Consider the following 22,147-nt stretch of genomic DNA (forward strand, 5'->3'; position numbering starts at 1 on the left):
GTATATGCATGGTAGTAATTCTGAATAATGTCCCTAGGGGCACCTCATAATATGAACAATGAAAAATATTTAAAGCAAATAAAACATATTTATATAGAAGCTGTGTCTGTCTGCCTGTCTCGGTTTATCTGTTTGTCTGTGAGTGTGTTCAAAGTGAATTTAGTTTTGAGAATGTGATTTTCACCTGTAGCCTCATATGTTCACCACTAGATGTCCTACCTTTCTACCTTTTTATGTGGCATATGAGGGTAAATTGATATCATTCTGTTGGACCATGCTCACATATTTACGCTATTATTTTTTTAATATCTTTGAGATACTATTATATATATTTTTTTAATTAATATTTTAAATTAGCTTAAGTAATTTAGTTGTGTTTTTGTTATTCTTATTAGTTTTTTAATGTTTATGTAGTCTATTGATTTTTATTTCCGTTTTAGTTATCAAGTTAAACTACACGAAAATGAGAAATGTTGCTACTAAAAATAGGTTGATTTTTTATATTTTATTTCCGTTAAAGTGTATTTTATAGGTAACAGCATTTTTATGGTTTTATTTTTTAAATAACTATTATAAACCTGATTTTTAAAATATATTATTTCAGTTAAAGTGTATCTTATAGGTAACAACATTTTTATGGTTTTAGTTTTTAGTTAACTATTATAAACCAGATTTATATTTATATATAAATGAATGCGTGGCAAGGTTTATATATCAGGCCCCTGATCTTCTGGGTGGTGCAAATGTGTTTTGTTTTACTTGTATGAATTAAATGAATAACTGTGGGATTTGATATGATTCATCTCTCAGTTGCTTTCAAAGAGAGGTGAGGACAGAATAAATTTTGACAAAAAACAAAAACAAAAAACAAAAAAAAAAGATTCCCAATAACGCCTCTGTGGACATGCATACATATTAAAGGGATAGTTCACTCAAAAATGAACATTCTGTCATAATTTTCTCACCCTCATTTGGTTCCAAACCAGTTTCTTTCCTCTGTTGGACTAAAAAGATGACATTTTAAAGGTTGGTAATCAGACAATTGATGGAAGCCACTGATTTCTGTAGATTTTTTTTCCTATGGAAGTCAATGGGTGCCGTCAAATGTCTTGTTACAACATTCTAAATATCTTTTTAATTCATCAGAAGAAAGAAACTCATTCAGGTCAGGAACAACTTGGGTGAGTAAATGATGACAGAATTTTTTTTTGTGTGTGTGAACTATCCCTTTAAATGTCATGAGCGAACAGCTCTACATATAATTTTTTTCTAATGCTAAAAAAATCACAAATGACAATTGATGATTTTGAAAACAATTTAATTATAATTAGGCTAACCGATTTTCATTTAGAGATACATGACAAGATATTCAGATAGGGGTGAATTCAGGGTGATTTGGACACTTTTTGTCATTGAGATGTCTAGGAAAAAGTGTGCCAATCACATATGAAATATTCTGGTACACTCCTTTGCTCTTCAAATTCGATCTGTTCTCCAGGTCGCTTTAGAGGCACGTCCTGTTTAGCTTTATTGATTCCTGTGGGTCACGAATAAAACATGATAAAATGCAATTTACATGATTTAAATCCTGATTATTGTCACTTGCAGAAGGCAACTTACTTGAAGGCATCGGCTTTACTCTGAACCCACATCACAAACTCTTTTTTCAGCAGATCATTGAAGATGCGAGTGTCTGAATCATCTGCCATAGTTGGTCTGTAAATGAGCATCAGATGCTGCCTGTTACTTTATGCAACCTGAATATGTACCATATACATGCTGTCCATTTCCCCAAACTTACTCGCTCTTCTTCTCTCTCTGATTGAGCAAATAGTTTACAAAGTTTTTCTGAACCATCGAGTCCACAATTTTGCTGATGTCACTTGCAATGGTTGATTCAGCATAACGACGGCTAAACTTCTGGATGCCATTTGTTGAGCTATTAATGATATTTGAAAACAAAACAAATAGAGTATACAAACAAAACAATCTTTTATTTCATTTGTCTTGACACTTTACAATAAGGCCTCATTTTTAATTAATGTTATTATTGTATTTTAGGCCTAATTACAGCATTTATTAATCTTTGTGACATTATTTAATAAAAATACAGCTGTTCATTGTTATTTCATGTAAGCTTATGTCCATTAAATAATATAAACTTTTGATTTAAATTATAGCCTAAATAGTAAATGTTGAAATTAACATGAACTAAAATTAATAAATGCTTAAGTTTGTTACTATAACTTTAACTATAACAAACAAATGGAACTTTATCGTATAAGTGTTGGCACATTTTTATATACATAGGCCTATACATATGTAAATGTATTATTTGAAAATGATTTGATGATGTTTAATTATGATCTTACCTGCTATCAACAGGCTGGGATCCTGCACATGACCATGAACTTCCCAGGCATATCAAAACCAATGCAAATACGGCAGCCTTCATTTTTCCTTATTTAATACATAAAAACAGATTAGAAAACACCATACACAACAAGTATAGTGGACTTCAAATGACTTTAAACCTACCTTTTTTTGGTTCTGGTCCCTATAATGGCTTAAACTGGTGCACAACTATACAGCAATCTGCTCTGGTCTTTTATACAATGTGATTGACATTAACAGCAGAACAACAACTTATTTCCACATCATTAAAACAATTAATAATGAGGGCGATACATAGACATAAAATCTGATAAGGCTGCTTTTTCTTACAGGCTCAGGTGTCAAATCTTTTTACACTCTTTGTGGTTTGTACTGGACAAATATCATGTTCGTGGAACTGAAAATAGTGAAATGACCCCATTAAACCATTAGTTTTCAAGTCAAACACATTTTCACTATACAAAATCTGACTAGTATTTGTTGATGTAAGGAAATGTACCAAGCTAATGACTCGAGGTGTACATTTTCAGGCATTTTAAGAAAAGCAAACAGATTATATATTTCCAAAAGGTTCTTATGTTCTTGTAGCCATAACAACAGTGGTGATGGATATGCGAAATTAAAGGAAAGAATGGTAAAGATGTATTATTAAATTTAAATATGAATTTTTTATAATATGAATTTATTATAAATTATATTTCTACAAATTCTGCTATTTCTACTAATTCTACTATTAATATTTTGAACAAGATCGTCTTACACGTAATATTGTAAACATTTTGACTCAACATAGATTTGAATATATTCTGTGCAATGTGTGCATAAATATACACATCCTGTATTATAAATGCAAGCATGTTCTAGGCACAGATTAAAGTTTTAATTTGTTTGGATATGTCCAATACACTAAAGATACAAATTTGTATTTAGTATTATTATTATTATTTTACAAGCTCAATACTTAAATAATACGAAGTTAATTAAGTTCGTTCAAATATATTCAATAAAATAATCAATCTTTGTAATGCTTCAGTGCTTTTGTGACTGACATTTCTAAAGCTTTTATTTTGAAATAAGAACTTCCGGTGTGAGTAGATCCATAAAAATTCGTGTTTATTTCTGTAGGGACTGATCAAGTGTAGTGATTTAAAAACCAGATAAATTCGTCGCAGTTGCACGTTGTCAAACTATGCATTTATTAAAATACGCGTGTCAGCAAACAAGAAAACGCCTACGTCAGCGTTAATTAATAGTTAATCGGATATACCAACTAAGAAAGTTATTCATAGTCATGATGGATGCAACCTCAGATCTATTTTGGCCGGCGATGCTATTTACGCTGCTTGCAGTTATAGTAGCAGCAGTTGTTTTGGGCAGAAATAAAGGCCCCGTGCCGTCAAAGTGCACCCATCAAACTAGTGCTGCTGTTGTGGAGGAGAGAGCTGGTCCAGAGCCTGGAGCTTCCTCACAGTATCATCCTGGGAAACACTGTAATGAAACCAGACAACAGCTGCAATCTGGTGCAAAGATCCTCAAAGCCAAAGATGAAACTCTGAAACATGTAAAGGTAAGGATTTATTTAGCTTTTTATGAATGCTTTTGTAATTGTTTACAAGTAAAATTACAATTAAAAACACAAAGAAAAATTTTTCTTGAATATCTCAGTCACATTTAAGATTAGGGTCCAATTCTCACTATTAACTAACTATTAACAACGACTTTTGCCTCAATAAACTCCTAATTGTTGCTTATTAGTAAGGTAGGTGTTAGGTTTAGGTATTGAGTAGGAATAGGATTAGGGATGTAGAATATGGTCATGCATAATATAATGATTAATATGTGCTTTAAAAGTACTAATAAACAGCAAATATCCTAGTCAAGTGGAGTGATTTCAAAAACAGATAAAGATAAGCAACTAGTTAATAATGAGAATTGGACCCTAAACTAAAGTGTTACCTATTTCTCTAATCAACCATTTACTGATTCTGTCTTTACCTCAGGATTCAAACTCTGATAATGAGGAAGAAGTGTGTAAGTCTGATTCTCCAGTTCACTCCACCATTGGATGGGGGGAGGATTCCTCTGAGTCAGGGATAAGGACTGCTCTGAAGGATTATGCTCAATCGCCTGGTATAATAATAATAATAATAATAATAATAACCCTCTTTACTAACTTCCTGTTAATATAAATACTTTGTGGGTTACTGCTTCATAAGTGTTATATTAGACTGGTTTTAAACTATTTTTCAGACATCAGATTTTTGAATATAAATGTATTCACAGAAATACTTCAATAAAAAATTTATTGTAAAACCTAATAATTATTTTAATAACAAGAATTTTGGAATGCATTCTCAGGTTCCATGTTTAGTTTTTTTTTCCAGTCTGACCCACATGCTATTATGAAATATATTTAATTTTTGTTAAAACTTTGATCTCTCCTGTAGTCATTTAGTGGTGTTGTATACAATGTTGCTCAGGATACATTATCTTTATTGCTTTAGAACTGAGGGGAATTTTCTTAGTCAAAGTAGATTTACCCTTGTGTAAAAAGAAGTGCTCTTAACCGCATTGAATGCATACTTCAAATCTTAAAGTATATTTAAAAAAAAGCTGTACTTGCAGATAATATAATACTAATGAAATATAAGCCCACTTAAATGTACTTAAAGTCCCACTGTTGTGAAAATCAAGCTTTTAATGTTGTTTATATGTATATGTAGTGTTTTTAATATGCTTTAAAACAAATCATGTGCAAATTCATAAGTCAACGCCATTGCTAAGTATTTTCTCCTTAAAACTGCAGTGAAAAAAATACAGTCTCAAAAACGCGGTTTGAAATCGCTGGTGTTTCTGAAATCCTGTCGTCACAAACTACCTTGTAACCAATCACGTCAACGTCTAATTTTACTTTAAAGTGTATCTTAAATCATTAGATCGTACTGTAAAAAAGTACACTTATTTTGATGTGGTGACTAACATGCAATTAAGTGTCTGAAAACATTACTTTTTAAAAGTATACTTTTTTTTTACAAGAATAGGTCTTTGTATGCTTTATATGTTTAGAATAAATGCACATTTTGATGTTAACAAAAATCTCTCTAAGAGATTATTTGACAAAATGATCAAAAGACAAAAAAGCTTGTCGCTAAAGAAAAGTAGCAATCGCAAAAAGCAGCCACAAAAGTGAATCACATGGATGGGTCATAAAATAGTTAACGTGTATAAAAAATTATGATAATAAATTAAATGTCTGTGACCTTATTGGCAAACAAAGTTTAAGGCACATTTTGTCTACTAGGGAAGTTTTATTTGACTTTTGTTAAACACAATAAACTGACCAAACAAATTTGTGAACATAATTGTGTGCCCAAGTGTTTGACATCTTTCTCTCTGCAATAGACGCTGAGAATAAACCCTTAAAGTATATGGCTGGCATGCTGAGGACCTGCCAGCTTGAAAAGATGATGACCACAGAAGAACTGGAGGAAGAGCAGAGGTGATTCAATACACCCCTAAATATAGCATAATTTGTGAACTTATTACACCATCCTCTGTATGAATACTCAATTCTGATTGGCTGGAAGGTGTGCTTTCAAACATGTAAAGCAAAAGTAGTTCCAGTCAGTTTAAACACGGTTCTATATTAATGCGGTGACTTAATTGAAGCACACGTACACTCGTCACTCGCACTCAGAGATCAGAGATCGTGCTGCACTCACACAGAAGCATTCAGAAGCATGGAAACTTGTCAACGCTGCCTTGTGACTTATCAATAAAATACGTTTGCTTCTGAATCCCTACATTTTATTTATCCGCATGGAAGTGGTAACGTCGCTGTTTTGAAGTAATTAAACTCACAGCTTCACTGTTAGTAGAGAGAGGCGCTGCACAGATTCAGGTAATTCACACATCTCTCTCTTTTGGATAATTATTTCAAATAAATGTTATAATGAATTATAGTCAACAGCAGTCACTCTGCAGCTCTCCCCTGATTGACCACTGAAGCTTAGCAGGGTCGAGTCTGGTCAGTACCTGGATGGGAGACCTACTGGGAAAACTAGGTTGCTGCTGGAGGAGGTGTTAGTGAGGCCAGCAGGGAGTCCTAATGCCCCAGTATAGTGTGGGGACACTATACTGTCAAAAAACACTGTCCCTCGAATGAGACGTTGAACCGAGGTCCTGACCATCTGTGGTCATAAAAAATCACAGGATGTCCTTGGAAAAAGAGTAGGGGTTTAACCCCAGCATCCTGGCCAGATTTGCCCATTTGGCCTCTGTCCGTCATCATGGTGTCCAAATCATTCCCATACTGATTGGCTTCATCACTTTGTCTCCTCTCCACCAATAAGCTGGTGTGTGGTGGGCATTCTAGCACAATATGGCTTTAATGCACTTTGCGGAGGCAAACTTGAACATTAGTTGTTGGTTTTTTTTACTTTTCAAAAATGCGTTTTAAAGTGCTGGTGGCCAGTAAGAACATTTACCAGTTTCAGGAGGATAGTTTAGGACTTAGCTTTTGTCTACAATGTACACCACCATTCAAAAGTTTGGGTTAGATTTTATCTTTATGACCCTCACATGACCCTTCAGAAATCATTCTAATATGCTGATTTGCTGCTCAATAAACTTTTATTATTATTTTCAGGTTTGAAAATAATTTGCTGTTAAATATTTTTTTGTTTGGAAACCATGATTTTTTTTCAGGATTCTTTGATCAATAGAAAGTTGAAAAAGAATAGCTATTATTTTTAATAGAAACTTTTGTAGAATTAGAAATGTCTTTACTCTCACTTCTGATCAATTCAATGCATCATTGCTGACCTCAAACTTTTAAATGGTAGTGTTTCTTCACATCCTTTCTCTCTGTCTCAATACCAGATGCAGATCTCAGAATTTAAATAATAACATTTAATGCACATTGTACATACATGTACATACATCATTATAATATAAATGTACAGTATAATCAAGGTTCACTTTGAGTTAGTCTTACCCTTACTTAGTAAGACTCACAGGATGTGTTGTAATATCTAATATCCTGACATTATGTATGACCCATGCAAACAATCTTTCTTTATTTTAACTCCACCCATAACCAACATTTTGAAATAATTGTTCTTAAATAAACTTTGTCAGCAAACAGTTCTGTCAGGCAGTTTTACCTTAATATTATAATTCCACAGTTTTAAACGTTTTCTTGTTTGCATTAAACATTGCATGTAGTTTGCATCGACCCAATATACTCAACTAGGTAAACAACGGCATTTTCTGTTTGAACAGCATACACTTTAACACGCCTCAGTGATAATGTTAGATAAACTCACAATTACAGACTAGAGCAGGGGTACTAAAGTTCAGAGGCCAAGAGGGACAGATTTAAATCGCATAAAATGTGAAGGGCCACAAATTACGAATTAAGACTCTATTTACCCTGTTTAAGACAGTATTAGTAGTTTTATTTATAATTGGGACTTTATATCACGCAATTCTGACTTTATAACGCGCAATTGAGAGTTTATATCTCGCAATTCTGAGGAATTATCGCAATTATCTTTTAAAATGTTTTATTCTGTGGCGGAAACGAGCTTCCATATTATACAACCCATTTAACTTTGTTGTACTCAAGGCAAAGCAAAATAAATACAATCACATATAACACCAACAATATAAAACAATAAATAAATAAATAAATAAATAAATAAACAAATAAATTCAATTCTGCAACTCAGTTTGTGGTGTATGATAGTTCAGTTCACTCAATATGTGTAAAATAGTTCAGTTCGTTTAATATGAGTAGTAGTTCAGTTTGTGTGAAAAAGTGAAAAAAATTGTTGAATCCATTTCAGTTTATTCAATAGGTGTAAAATAGTAAAAAATGGAAAAGGTAGAAAAAGATTTGTCATCCAACATCCAATCCAATCACTCCTACCGCTCTGGCAGTGAGTTTACCGAGCAATGTAACAGGTGTTCTTGCTGATGAAAGGAGATGAGATTCACATTCTGGGTTGGCCCGCCATCTTAATCACCACGGAAGAATCTCCTAATCTCCTTTTGATCTCTCCGCTTCTCCTGTCTGTCTTTGCCGTTACATTTTTGCCGTTGCTCTCTCGCTTAAGGCTGGAAATGCACTACACGACTTTTGCTCAGATTTTTGCCCCAATTTGCGATCTGGGTGAATCTGCAGTAGTTGCCGAAAGTCCGCGCCAGTCTGCAGATTTTGTGCGTTCGGAGTTGACAGAATTCTTAGAAAATCACGTAGTTATATCCACAGAAACTTGAAACAGATGACTGTAAATGATACTAAGCTCCTTCCTACACTCCTTAAGTACCCTACCTGTTATTCTATCAGGGCCTACTGACTTCCTTGTATTAATCCTTTTTAAGGTCCTACAAACTTCTTCAGATGTTATAATTACCTCCTGGCCTACATTCAATTGACGTCTAATCAAATTCCGCTTAGTCTTAAAATCTGATGTTTCCAATCTACCAAAAAATATATTTAGTTAATTTGCAAAGGTCCAATCAACCCCAGGATTACTCTGAATTTATTTCCTCTTCTCCTGTCCTATCATTGTATACACTCCCTGCCATGCCTACCTTAGATTGTTATCCCTCATTATCCTCTCAATCTTTTGCTTTTAGTTATGTTTACACCTAATAATAACTTGTCTTATTTCTTTTTGCATTACTTTAACCTGTGCACTATCACCTAACTGAAAGGCTCATCTTTTCTTCTTTAATGCTGCCTTTAAATTCCCCATTTATCCACGGCTTATCATTTGGATACATTTTAATAATTTTTTTTGGTATGAATTTATCCACGCAAAAATTTATATAATCTGTCACAACTTGATTTAGTTAATCTAGATCAGGGTTTCTCAAACTAGGTCCTGGAAGGCCACTGTCCTGCACAGTTTAGCTCCAACCCTGATCAAACACACCTGTGAGTTTCTAGTGATCCTGAAGACATTGATTAGCTTGCTCAGGTGTGTTTGATCAGGGTTGGAGCTAAACTGTGCAGTACAGTGGCCCTCCAGGACCAAGTTTGAGAAACCCTGATCTAGATCCTCACTGGTGTCTATAAAGACATCCCATGCTGTACAGTCAAAACATCCTCTAAGACAGTCCACGGATTCATCATCCCATATCTGAATGGTTCTAAGCTCAGGCTTGCTGGTTTTAAAGGGGACATATCATGCTAAATCCACTTTTTTAGCCCTTAAATGCATTGTGTTGTATATTTGGAGTGTTTAGAAGTACAGAAAAGTTGAAATTATTCTCTTCAGGTGCTTTTTTTATTTCTCGCTGCAATTTTGTAGTCCAAGCTAAAGGATGCAGAAGTTACGAGAGGGTAAGTTAAAATGTTCGGTTGTTGGATGTAGTAACCCACACGCTTCATTACACCGTCTAATGTAGATGAACTGCCGCGCTTGTGATAGGGTGCATGTTTAGCTGAAAGAACGAGCAGAGAGAGAGACCCGCGCGCACTCTCTCTCTTCGGAGCCAGGCGAAACTGTAAACAAGACTTCACCGTCTCCAAACTAGGCGCTGTCTTGCTCTCTCTCCCTCGCACATATTAGTCAAAATAAATCGACACGTGGTAAAAGGTCGGAAGACCAAAGTTTCATGTGTAAATACGGTAAAACACACCATTGCGATACATCCATATGAAGACGTTGTTCTGCAGGTTCGTCGTCTTCATTTTCATCTCGCTCCGGCTCCGACTCTGGCTCGAACATGTAAGGCTGGCTGGAAAAGTCTTCCGTTGTTGACATTTTGTTAATAACATGTGAATAAAACGTTTCTGTGCCGCTAGATAATCGTATCTCTGCTATCAAACTACAAAAATGGTCGAACGGGGTGGAGTTGAACCGAGTGTCACCGCTACAACCTGGAGAGGGGGCGGGGTATGAAGTGTCTCAATTGTATTTAAAGAGACCGCACCAAAACGAGTTGCTCTCAGACGCACATCAGAAAAGGTGTAGAAAAGGGGCCTGTGGAGCTATAATAATGAGGAATTCAGACCCAAGCATTGCAGTTCCGCTTTATAGAGACTACAAATGTATGATTTATATGTAAAAAGGAACGATTTAAAAGCATGATATGTCTCCTTTAAGCCGTTGTTTATAAAGAGGAACCAAATGAATAACATTGTGGTCTGAATCTCCTAAGGAGAATCTCCTAAGAATCTCCTTGAATGCACTCTTAATATTACCAAAGCACAAATCAAGGACCCTTTCTCTTCTGGTGGGACAAGAAAATATACTGATCAAAATGGGGCAGCACATACGTTATGGAACAACCGTTAATGTCCCCAAGTATGAATTTAGGAGTGTCTGGTGCAATGTTTTTCAGCCGAGCCACAACATCATATATAACGTCTGCCGCAGCCTGGAAATTCTTCCGGGGATGAATATAAACGATAGTAATGAACAATTGTCCAAACTCACTAGGGAGGTAAAAAGGTCTTAATGACAAGGACAAAAGTTCAATATCCTCTGAGCAATAGGACTCCTACAGTGTGAAGTTTTTGCACCATCTCTCGTTTACGTAGACGCACACACCTCCACCAACTTTCTTCCCCCGTTACTATTGGATCAAGATCAGTTCTCACAGGTAAAGAGTCATCAATCGTGTCTTTAAAGGGATACTTCACCTCTGGAAAGATGAATGTGTATTTAAAATAGGTCATTTACGTAGAAGAAATGTGAAGAAATTTTTGAATTTGGAGCTTTCTAGACTGAGAAAAGCCAGAAAATTTATTTTTGGCTTATGTGGATGAAAGACAACAACTCCCAGAATGCACTTGCTTCGCTGTCCTTGGAGGCCACTCCCAAGCCACGCCTACCAGTTAGGGTGTACTCACACTAGCCAGTTTGAACCGTGCCCGAGTGCGTTTGACCTCCAAAGCGCGGTTCGTTTGACTAGTGTGAGTGCTCCGAACCGTGCCCGGGCGCGGCTCGATTAGCCGGCCCTGGCCCGCTTGGAAGAGGTGGGCCAGAGCACGGTTCAGTTGGACTCGGGCGCGGTTCGCATGCAGTGTGAGCGCTAACCGTGCTGGACTCCATTGTGTTCAGTGAGAGCGCCGCTCTTCCTGTTTATCCCGAAACCGTCGCACCATAATGAAGTAAGCGTGCTCCGGCACGAATGCTGAAACCCTATGTGAGTGCAGGCCAGAGGGGGAGTGGGGAGGGGGGACAATCGTACTCGGGCCCGGTTCATGGCAACCGTGCCTAGTGTGAGTACACCCTTAGAGAGCGCAGTTGAAAACAACAAGGTTAGGCTACTAGTGAGTCTCCGTGACGAGTTTGCCCGGTATTTCGAGATCGGCCAAAATGTCCGGGATTCGGCTTTTGCGTTCTACAGTCGCCATTCACTATGTTTACTGTGGCGAGCAGGACAAGGCTGAGGGGCGCGGGAGAACGGCGCGAGGCCGGTGGTGTCATTACTGAGACGCACTGGTCTCGTTTTCGCTCACGGAGGAGCGGGAATTTTCTTAGCACTGTTAAAACGCACATCAACCGATCAACCGATCACTTGTTTAGCGTTCATGTAAACACTACATTCAGATTCACCAATCGGAATTAATTCAGTTAGATTGAAACAAAAGGTGTGCATGTAAACAATGAATGGCGACTGCAGAAAGCAAAAGCTGAATCCCGGACATTTTGGACGATCTCGACGGCCGGACATGTCCGGGAAAAGACGATGGTAACCCCTACTCAGCTTTCTCCTACTACTCAGCCTTCTCCACAGAACAAGAGCCTGCTAGCTTAGCTTCCAAAGAAAGACGGCTGATACTATGTGTACATTCTGTGAGTGAGATCCCACCTCCTATGGGCAGGTTGAAAACATGCGGGACAGCCCCTCCTACTGGCTGTAGTCTTTAGCCTCTGGCCAAAAAATCCTCCGATGACGCAAAATGACGATTTTTGCGTCATCGGAGGATTTTTTCCATACAAAAAATACATAAATCTCTCTTCTCAGGGGGATATGAGGCTGGAAAGCACGGTAATTCGAAAATACTACAGGTTTTCTACTAATACAAAGCTTAATGCTAAATCCTGAAGTATCCCTTTAAGCCATGTTTCTGTGAAACACAGCGAACAACTGTCTCTGTACTCGGTGAAATACCTTACAGCCGGCTGAAATTCTGATAGTTGTTTGGAGAGAGACCGTGTGTTGGCAAGGATCACCAAATTATTACCCCTCTAGTATTGGTAGGTTTAGGATTAGTTGTGGGGGAGGGGTTAGGATTAGGGGTGGGGTTAGGATTAGACAATTAGGTACTGACTTCAAGACGGGGGTAATAATTCGGCTGGGAGTCGAAATTCGGAAACAACAACGGCACGCCGACCTCTCCTCCATCTCCTTATTGCTGTATTCCCCCTCCTACACTCTCTTGGCAATTCCAGTGAAATTCGACAATCACCATATTGTCCCAAGTCACCGGGCTGATCTCAGCTGTGGAAATAAAAAAATATGAGATATAATCAGTCTGTTAGATTTTTTGCCCATTGTTCCTTTAGAGCCGGATAAGCACGTCATGAATTTACATAATTTATTATTTGAATAGGGCAAATATGTGTAAATAGGCTAAATACTCTCCAGATCTTGCTGCTTTACTCATGCAGCATTTATTCAAAATCAAATCAAACATAAAACAAAGGCATGATGTGGAATGAACTCAAAACATGAACATGAACACTTACAAACAGTGGTTACACAAACAATTCTTGATAAAGACACAAGGCAAACATGAGGGCTTACACAAGACTAATGACTAGACAAGGGACACTAATATTATTAATTAATATTATTATTAACACTTACTTGAACATAATCAAGACAATCAACCAACGACAACATGACACATTCACATGGGGAACATATGGCAGGTTCACATGGGTCTGAACGCGTTGTTGTTTTTGGAGCTCTATCGATTTGATTTATAATTCTTGATTTTTCTCTTTAAACTCACTTACAACGAAAATGTTCTACTTTTCCTCACTGAGAAGCACTACTGCTCAAACCTCATAGTTACAACGCGGACTGTTGAGCAGACGCGTCTCAAGCCTATTAGTGATCCAACGCCGGATACTCTTAAAGGTTACGTCCGTGGATCACGGCTGAACGCGTCTTCTCCACACTCACTTACAAACAAACATTTTTTTTCGCCTACTCTACACCCCTACCACTAAAAAAACCCCCGGATTATATCCAAGACTTCAGTCATAAATTAGTATTACTATTGATAGCATCACTGGTAGCTTCGTTGCTAACTCACTGTCCATCTGTTAAAATGGCGAATATATCAGATGTAAGTAGTCTACCTTTTGGTGCAGGTGAGGACACATTTGAGCTGCACGCACTGCAGTCTGAGCTTGAAGCTGTTGAGAAACAGATCCACGACCTTTTATTGAGACAGGCTGAGCTGAGAGACCGGTGTTTAGCTCTTGAAACATCACGCGCCGATGCACACAAATCAGTGTTTAACGTTACTAACCCGCTGACTCCGACCGCGTCTACTCCGTGCGTTCCTCAGCATCGGTCGCGATCAGCCATGGTCTCGTTCACTCCGGCTCCAACACACCACCACGAAGCCTGGGTGGTTCCGCAGCGGAAGACGCGAGTCAGGTTTAGACCAAGACTTTCTCCGACCCTCCCGGTTTTCGAGTTATCCACACAAAACCGCTTCTCCCCTCTTCGCGAAACAGAACGCGATGCTGTGATCATCGGCGATTCCATCGTTCGGCACGTACACGCTACGTTAGGTAAAAGTAAGGTGCACAGTCACTGCTTTCCTGGTGCTCGTGTTTCTGAAATCGCTGCTCGCGTTCCCAAGATCCTGAACGGTGACGAGCGCGTCAGAACTGTGGTCCTGCACGCGGGAGTGAACGACATCAGGCTGCGGCAGACGGAGGTTCTGAAGAAAGACTTCAGGAATCTGATCGATACGGTACGCAGCACATCGCCTGAAACAACGATCATTGTGTCAGGACCGCTTCCCACGTACCGACTAGGGCATGAAAAGTTCAGCAGATTATTTGCGCTAAATGAATGGTTAATGTCATGGTGCAATGAGCAGAAACTGCTCTTTGTAAATAATTGGAATCTGTTTTGGGAGCGTCCTAGGCTTTTCCGTGCTGATGGCTTACACCCAAGCAGATTCGGAGCGGATCTTCTGTCGGATAACATCTCCAAAATGTTAAATACCCTTTGACTAGTAACCAAAAGTCCAAATCATAGTCTCTGCTGCACCAATTTAACTGATATAAATACTAGTGTAGAACATTGCATAGAAACCGTGTCTATTCCTCGTTTAGTGAGATCAAATAATAAATCTGCAGGATCTTGGAAAAATCGAATTGTTATTAAAACAGAAAATGTTGCTATTAGTAAACAAAAACTATTTCTAAAGCTAGGTCTTCTAAACATTAGATCACTCACACCTAAGGCAGTTATTGTAAATGAAATAGTCACAGATAATAGCTTCGATGTACTTTGCCTTACTGAAACCTGGCTTAAACCAAATGATTATTTCGGTCTAAATGAGTCTACTCCATCTGGATACTGTTATAAGCATGAGCCCCGTCTGATTGGTCGTGGCGGCGGTGTTGCAACCATCTATAGAGATATTCTCAATGTTACTCAGAAAACGGGTTATACGTTTATTTCATTTGAAGTACTTGTACTAAATGTTACGCTCTTAGATGTTAGAAAAACATCCCTATTATCTCTAGCCTTGGCTACCGTATATAGACCGCCAGGGCCTTACGCTGATTTCCTAAAAGAGTTTGCAGATTTTCTCTCGGACCTATTAGTCAATGTCGATAAAGCATTAATTGTTGGAGATTTTAACATACACGTAGATAATCCAAATGATGCGTTAGGGGCTACGTTTACAGATTTATTCAATTCATTTGGGGTCAAGCAAAACGTCACCGGACCAACTCATCGTCTTAATCATACACTCGATTTAATTATATCACATGGAACCGATCCAACCGATATAGATATCATTCCACAAAGTGATGATGTCACTGATCACTACATGGTAACTTGCATATTACGTACTGCTGTAATATGTCATGCGGCGTCGCGTTATCAACCAGGCAGAACAATCCTCCCATCCACCATAGATAATTTCTCAAATTGCTTATCTAATCTGTCTCAGCTGCTGCCTGAACCCAAACAAACAGATGAACTAGAAGAACTAACTAGCACTATGAGCACCATTCTCTCTAGAACATTGGATGTGGTTGCACCTATTAAATTAAAAAAGGTCAGAGAGAAAATTAAAGCACCATGGTACAACAATACTACGCATGTTTTAAAGAGAGAAACCCGTATTTTAGAGCGTAAATGGAAACAAACTAATTTAGAGGTCTTTAGAATCGCGTGGAAAGACAGTATGTCACGTTATAAAAAGGCCCTAAAAGCGGCCAGGGCTGAGCACCTCCGCAAGCTAATAGAAAACAACCAAAACAATCCAAGGTTTTTATTTAACACCGTGGCTAAACTAACAAATAAACAGATGTCACCCGAACAAAATATCCCGTTACAGTTCAGTAGTAATGATTTCATGAACTTCTTCACTGAGAAAATAGAAAGCATCAGAAACACAATTGTAAACGTTCAATCTTCAATTGCGCCTTATAATTCAGCTTCAATTATCACCCCGAAAGAACAATTACAGTGCTTTACAACTATAGAACAAAAAGAGTTAAATAAACGTATCACTTCATCTAAAACAACAACATGTTTATTAGATCCTATACCAACTAAACTACTGAAAGAAGTGTTACCTGTAGTGGAAGAGCCTCTCCTCAATATTATTAACTCGTCTTTATCTCTAGGTCATGTTCCAAGAACATTTAAACTGGCAGTTATAAAACCTCTCATTAAGAAACCACAATTAGATCATAATAATCTAGCAAATTATAGACCCATTTCAAATCTTCCATTTATGTCTAAAATATTAGAAAAAGTGTTTTCAAATTTTTAGGGAATTTAGTTTTTAGGGAGTAACGCAATATTGTAACATTACTTTTAGAAGTAACTTTCCCCAACACTGGCTGTTGGTACAGTATGAATGAACAGACTGCAAAATATATTTTATAATATGTATGTGTTCTGACTGTTACAGGGTTCAGCAGGAGCAGTTGGCTGCCATCTTCCAGCTTCTCAGAGACAAACAAGACACGTTCGGTGACGTGACCGAGGGCGATTTACAAGAACAGCTTAAACTCTACTCTATTTGACACCGGGATGTCTGTATATGTGGATTTGGTTAAGCTCTTCGTCATCTTCATAGATTCAAATACTTTTTATGCAAGTGTTCAAATTAATACCTGTCATAAATAATTGACAAATGATTTTACTAGATCAAATTGATTGAAGTCACATATTTCAGTGAACCTATTCACTGGAGTATTTAAAAATATTTCAAATATGAAAAAAGGGTTTTGTTTATGACTTGCATGTATTTATTGGTCATTCATATAATTTTGTACATAAAATGAGTAATGAAGAATCGAAAAAGTCTGGATAAGTTTAGTAGCAGTCTCTTTATGATTTTTTTTATTCTTTAGCTTCACATTATGTGTGTAGTGCATGTCGGTTCAAACCAAATCCATATTACAAATGTACGGTATGAACAATTTTAAATCAGGTTACTTACTCTAGCTATGTGTTAACACTGTGCTTAAGTTACAAGTATGCAAAATGGACACATTATTCGTTTTTTTTAAAAATAAATAATAATAAAAAAATAAAAAAAACTTTTTGCTTTATTGTATATTTTAATAGTTATTCATGGTTTTATTTTTAAACACTGCCCATAGATCTGTGCTGGCCAGGATAATCATGTCATTCAAATGGAAGGGGCGGACTATAATCCAAAAATAAACAAATGGTTTGATGATGTAATGAATTTCAAAAGGTAGATTATAAAACACTGTTACCAAGTCTTTCACATAGTTCGCATGTGACCAGACCAGAAGATGAGTGCCAATCACTCATGAAATATGTTGAAAGCCTGGGGCTTTGTTAGTCTCATTCTGACTTTTTGCGTGGTGCTCTATCTAGTACTTTGGTTGAATCTCTCTGAAAACTTCCACAGGTAAGAAATAAGTGTTTTGACTAAGTAAATCTTTTAAAAATATTCTAAATTTGTCTTATGGTGTAATTATGATATTCTTCTGACTTGTATATTGGTATACTTACTAATTTGTTCCTGTTTTTAATGTACATTTTCCTCATTAGCAAAACGTTCACTATTTCTGCACTGATATTATCACCACGTGGAAATACTAGTTTGCACAAAACTGAAAAACCCTTTCACTCCGCTGAGCGAGAAGTGAACATTACACCTATTCCGGTTCTCTACAAGAATAATTTTACAAAACTGCCAGTGTGGGATTTCGAAGATGTTTATTTGCGAGCCAATCAAGCAAGAAAACCTGTAAGTGGTCCTTTTTCAGTATTATTCTCACTTCACGTTTCAGCTGTGCAGTCGTTTTGATCCTTATAAAAAATCACCTTTTCTGTAGACCTGTTCAAAGTCCCTTCAAAACACAGAGGATCCCACGTTCAAGGAAGCTGTCCTTTCTGATATTCAGCTGTGGCTATATAAAGGTCAACTCAACATAACAGAATGGAATCGATTAGCACACTTCAACAATCCTTTTGGCTTCATGGAGTACAATTACAATGGTGATCATCCAAGGCAAATTACACAACATTTCTTGCAGATTTTACAAGTTAAATGGGTGTCTAAAACCTCCGGCACATCGTGCATGTGTTTGAGAAAGGCGTGCAGTAGTTTATTGCTTTATCATAGATGCATTGTAAATATTGTAAACATATCTCTTTCTTTATTCAAAGAAACATTATGGGTTCAGTATAAATTAAGCTCAAATCAGTCGACAGCATAATGTTAATTACCACTCGTCCCATCTTTTCTTTTAAAAACCACATGACATCAAAACTGACAATTCTTAATTTGTATGGAATATTGCAGTGTTTGTTATAAATGATTTATCCGTGCACACTTTTTCAAAATTCATGTGCCCTCATAATCTTTAATCAGAATACCTTCTTCCTCTTGCAAAGGCATCTCTTGTTGACATGTTTACTGGTGGGAGGCAACTCACATTATCAATTCAACATGATCAATGAGATCGGAGAAATAATGTTCATCGTCCTGTATTTTTCTCATTTGAGAAGCCATTTCATGCAGATATAAGCCTCAATAGGGTAAAGATTGATGCCGCCTTTAAGAAAGTAAAGGTCTGAATTACAGTGAGGCACTTACAATGGTAGTAAAAAAATAGTCAGTTTCAGTTGACTTTAGTCAGGGTAGCACCATCTTTAATCTTTGACAGGGATGAAAACGAGGCTGTGAGGGATAGAATAAAATGCGTTCAATGGATTGTACTGTTTAACAATATACAGATTGTTCAGCTGATGAAACATCTTTATGGAAAAAAACGTTCAATTTTTATATGAAAGAAAAAAGGGACGACTAAAAATATATTTTTGTTCTAATTATCATTTAGCCACAAATACTGTGGATTGAGCTTTACTTGCAACCTTGAAATATTGGATGAATTTGGATGCCATCCCTGACAGCAACATAGTGTCGGGCCAGATCCGGGCCCCATCTGGTACATGTGGATTCCATGCGTCAGATATGGGCCGGATCTGGGCCAACACTATGTTGCTGTCACACTTTGCATTCCTTTACGTACACGTACGTTGTTTCTTTTCCACTGAAGAGGTGAAAAAAGCAGTGGACTTGATACCAAAGCCCAAGTCTTCAATATTACTGCCTGTGCCTGAAGGCTCAAAAGATGGCTGTATCCGCTGTGCTGTTGTGGGCTCTGGTGGTATTCTCAATAACTCAAAGATGGGCAAAGAGATAGACTCCCATGATTATGTTTTTCGGTAAGCGTGAAACTTTTAAACTTAAATTATCTTTGCGAAAAATGTCTAAGGTAGAGTTAACAGTTGAATGAAAAAGTCATTATTAAAGGTCATGACTGTGTATTCTGATACTGTTTATTCTTAAACAGAGTAAATGGGGCTGTTACTCAAGGTTACGAGGAGGATGTTGGAAATAGAACATCAGTTTATGTGCATACAGCTTTTTCCTTGTATGCCACCTTGCTGACATTAAAAAAGGAAGGCTTTCACAGTATTCCACAAGATGAGGTCAGTATTTTTCTAAAATAATATATTCACTGTAATTTGCATATACTCACTTCAATGCACTATGCTGCTGTGGTCTTCATTAAGAATTATTTATATAAGTTAAGTTTGTTTTTTTCAGTGGCAGGCAACACTACTTTTCAAATATTTGGGGTTGGTATGATTTTTTTCATGTTATTGAAAGAAGCCTCTTCTTCTCACCAAGGCTGCATTTATTTGAACAAAAATACAATAAAACGGTAATATTGTTAAATATTATTACATTTCAAAATAACTTTTTTTCTATTTTAATATGTATTAAAATGTAATTTATTGCTGTGATGGAAAAGCTGCATTTTCCGCAGCAATTACTCAAGTTTCCAGTGTCACATGATCCTTCAGAAATCATTCTAATAGGGATATATTGTATATTATAGAATCACACACACACATATATATATATATATATATATACTCTCTGGTGTTATTCAATAGGGTATCAAATATGTAATGATCCCTGAGGGCCAGAGGGACTTTGAGTGGCTCCAAGGACTTTTGCAGGGAAAAGTAGCCAACGGTTCATTCAAGGGTGTGAGGTAAAGTATCCAGCTCTGCCAGTAAGCAAGATGAACACGGTAATATTAATACAGAAGTTCTTTGAGTTAATTTTCACCACAGTCGACTGGCCAATCAGAATTAAGTATTCCAGAGAGCTTATAAATAATCTTAAACCTTACTATGTTTGGCTCCTTGATAAGTGGTAAATATTTATTACTGTGCTCTTGATTTGTTTAATAACCAATATTTGCATTTATTCTTTCGTAGGCCACTGAATTTTTTCAATGGGAATTTTAACAAGAGTAGATTCTACGTTCTTCACCCTGATTTTCTTCGATACATTCGCAACAGGTAACATTTATGTTTACAGTGACCAGTTTGTTTGGTCATAGAACGATGACTCCTATTTTTATTTTTTTTATAGATTCATGCCATCCAAACAAATGCAGGACATTTACTGGTCAATGTACAGACCGACCAATGGAGCGTTTGCTTTGTTCTTGGCTATTCACACATGTGATATTGTAAGTAAATGCATATTTTTTCTATTACTTCAACTTATTCTTTAATATCAAGCTGTTTGTAGCTCTTTAAAAACTGAAAAGTACATTTTATGTTCATATCATCATAATTGCATTGTATTAGTAATACTTTATGAACATTACTTGATATCAGGTGGATGCCTATGGATTTATTACTGAAGACCACCACAAGTACTCCAACTATTATTATGAAAAGTTAAAAAAAACCAGTGTCATTTTCTATATTAACCATGACTATGGCCTGGAGATAAAGACCTGGAAGAAACTGCATGACTCTGGAATCATTAGACTCTTCCAAAGACACTAACACATCAAAAACAGAAGGTAGACTCTGTTCTGTCAACAGGTGTTATTTTAAAAGATATTTCCAAGTTATGATTCTGTGTCTTGGTGGTTGGTTATTCATGGGCAAGATGGACAAAGGGAAGATATGGAAACTTCTGTGAAATGCTGCAAGTGAAAGCATGTTTTTGGTTTCCTTTTTTATAGAGAAAGCTGATATTTATACATTTAATATTTAAATGGGCCAGGTTTGTGTGTGTTCGGTCTTTTATTATTATTCATTATACATTTGATTACATTTCCAATATAAAACTGTTTTTTAATTGGATCTATTTTTTCTGTATATTTTTTATTATCAATTTTCTATTATTAATCATTACTCTTTTTATGACTTTATTAGTTTTTCTTATAAATGCAAAATAGATTAATATTTTCCTAAAACTGGGCTTCCAAATAGCCATACACAAACAGGACCAACTTTATGCTATTTATTGATATTTAGATCTATATTTTATGTTATATTTTTTTATAGCTCCATGTCACAAATTCCAGTTCTGTGGATTGCAGAAATGTGTATTGATACACATTATCAAACAACATGAAGAGAAGAATAAAAAGACGTTACACTTTATTTATGGTGTCTGTTACAGTGTACTTATGTATTTAAGTATGTGTAAAAATAATTAACGACATGTATGGGGTTCGGATTGGGGTTTGGTTTAGCGTTAGTTGCACGTAATTATGCATAATCTATAGTTATTACTACAGTAACTACTTGTAACGTGTAACAAGGACACTGTAAAATAAAGTGTTACCTTAAAAGACAAATGTGAGTGTGTTTTCATACTGATTTATTCAAAGTGCTGTTGAACAGCACACTTCTGTGAAAGACTTTTTTGATTTACTAGTTTGCTTGAGTTGTAATCTGATACAAATTCAGTGCATCATCAAACCACGTGTTTATTTTAGGATCAGGGCAAACCGGAACTAGTCCACTTTCTCCAGTAAATATTTGTCAAGGTTGGGTCCCCAGGGGAAAGGTACTGTAATATGTTAACTTATCATGTTGGCACTGTATAGCATTGCACATTAGTTGTGTGGTGGCAAACAATTTTCTAATACTGAATAAGAGACAAACAGGTATCAATTGTCTTTAACAATGATTTATTCCCTTG

The 22,147-nt window shown here is 36.6% G+C and overlaps 3 protein-coding genes across 5 annotated transcripts; 2 read left to right on the plus strand and 1 right to left on the minus strand.

Annotated features, from left to right (window-relative positions):
• Nucleotides 1–1,301: 1,301 nt before the first annotated feature.
• Nucleotides 1,302–2,576, minus strand: gip (gastric inhibitory polypeptide; the record flags this gene model as incomplete). Of its 2 annotated transcripts, XM_082151075.1 has the most annotated exons (5): nt 2,539–2,548; nt 2,373–2,460; nt 1,802–1,939; nt 1,621–1,716; nt 1,302–1,537 (listed from the first exon to the last, which is right to left on the minus strand). In XM_082151075.1, exons 2-5 carry the CDS (start codon nt 2,453–2,455, stop codon nt 1,528–1,530), a joined length of 327 nt encoding a protein of 108 aa, XP_082007201.1. In that variant the 5' UTR covers nt 2,456–2,460; nt 2,539–2,548. The 2 variants fall into 2 exon arrangements, with proteins under 2 accessions (XP_082007201.1, XP_082007202.1); XM_082151076.1 differs by lacking the exon at nt 1,302–1,537 and having other exon boundaries at nt 1,617–1,716; nt 2,373–2,461; nt 2,541–2,576.
• An 889-nt stretch (nt 2,577–3,465) lies between these two features.
• Nucleotides 3,466–17,179, plus strand: mxra7 (matrix-remodelling associated 7). Of its 2 annotated transcripts, none has more exons than XM_082151819.1 (4): nt 3,466–3,961; nt 4,395–4,524; nt 5,797–5,893; nt 16,547–17,179. In XM_082151819.1, the coding sequence occupies exons 1-4, from the start codon at nt 3,686–3,688 to the stop codon at nt 16,659–16,661; spliced, it is 618 nt and encodes a 205-aa protein (XP_082007945.1). In that variant the 5' UTR covers nt 3,466–3,685; the 3' UTR covers nt 16,662–17,179. The 2 variants fall into 2 exon arrangements, with proteins under 2 accessions (XP_082007945.1, XP_082007946.1); XM_082151820.1 differs by having other exon boundaries at nt 4,395–4,425.
• A 110-nt stretch (nt 17,180–17,289) lies between these two features.
• Nucleotides 17,290–21,603, plus strand: st6galnac1.1 (ST6 (alpha-N-acetyl-neuraminyl-2,3-beta-galactosyl-1,3)-N-acetylgalactosaminide alpha-2,6-sialyltransferase 1, tandem duplicate 1). The gene is made up of 9 exons (XM_082151818.1): nt 17,290–17,521; nt 17,665–17,863; nt 17,952–18,114; nt 19,179–19,347; nt 19,476–19,614; nt 20,086–20,186; nt 20,416–20,499; nt 20,573–20,672; nt 20,824–21,603. Exons 1-9 carry the CDS (start codon nt 17,427–17,429, stop codon nt 20,995–20,997), a joined length of 1,224 nt encoding a protein of 407 aa, XP_082007944.1. The 5' UTR covers nt 17,290–17,426; the 3' UTR covers nt 20,998–21,603.
• Nucleotides 21,604–22,147: the final 544 nt, after the last annotated feature.

This window comes from Leuciscus leuciscus (genome assembly GCF_965113295.1).
Source record: "Leuciscus leuciscus genome assembly, chromosome: 21".
In the NCBI taxonomy this organism is placed as follows: domain Eukaryota; kingdom Metazoa; phylum Chordata; class Actinopteri; order Cypriniformes; family Leuciscidae; genus Leuciscus; species Leuciscus leuciscus.

Coding starts and splice junctions, on each gene's coding strand:
- mxra7 (XM_082151819.1), top strand. CDS start 3,686: ATGATGGATGCAACCTCAGATCTATTTTGGCCGGCGATGCTATTTACG. Junction 3,962..4,394: donor AAACTCTGAAACATGTAAAG/GTAAGGATTTAT, acceptor TCTTTACCTCAG/GATTCAAACTCTGATAATGA. Junction 4,525..5,796: donor GGATTATGCTCAATCGCCTG/GTATAATAATAA, acceptor TCTCTGCAATAG/ACGCTGAGAATAAACCCTTA.
- st6galnac1.1 (XM_082151818.1), top strand. CDS start 17,427: ATGTTGAAAGCCTGGGGCTTTGTTAGTCTCATTCTGACTTTTTGCGTG. Junction 18,115..19,178: donor CATGGAGTACAATTACAATG/GTGATCATCCAA, acceptor TTTCCACTGAAG/AGGTGAAAAAAGCAGTGGAC. Junction 19,348..19,475: donor TCCCATGATTATGTTTTTCG/GTAAGCGTGAAA, acceptor ATTCTTAAACAG/AGTAAATGGGGCTGTTACTC.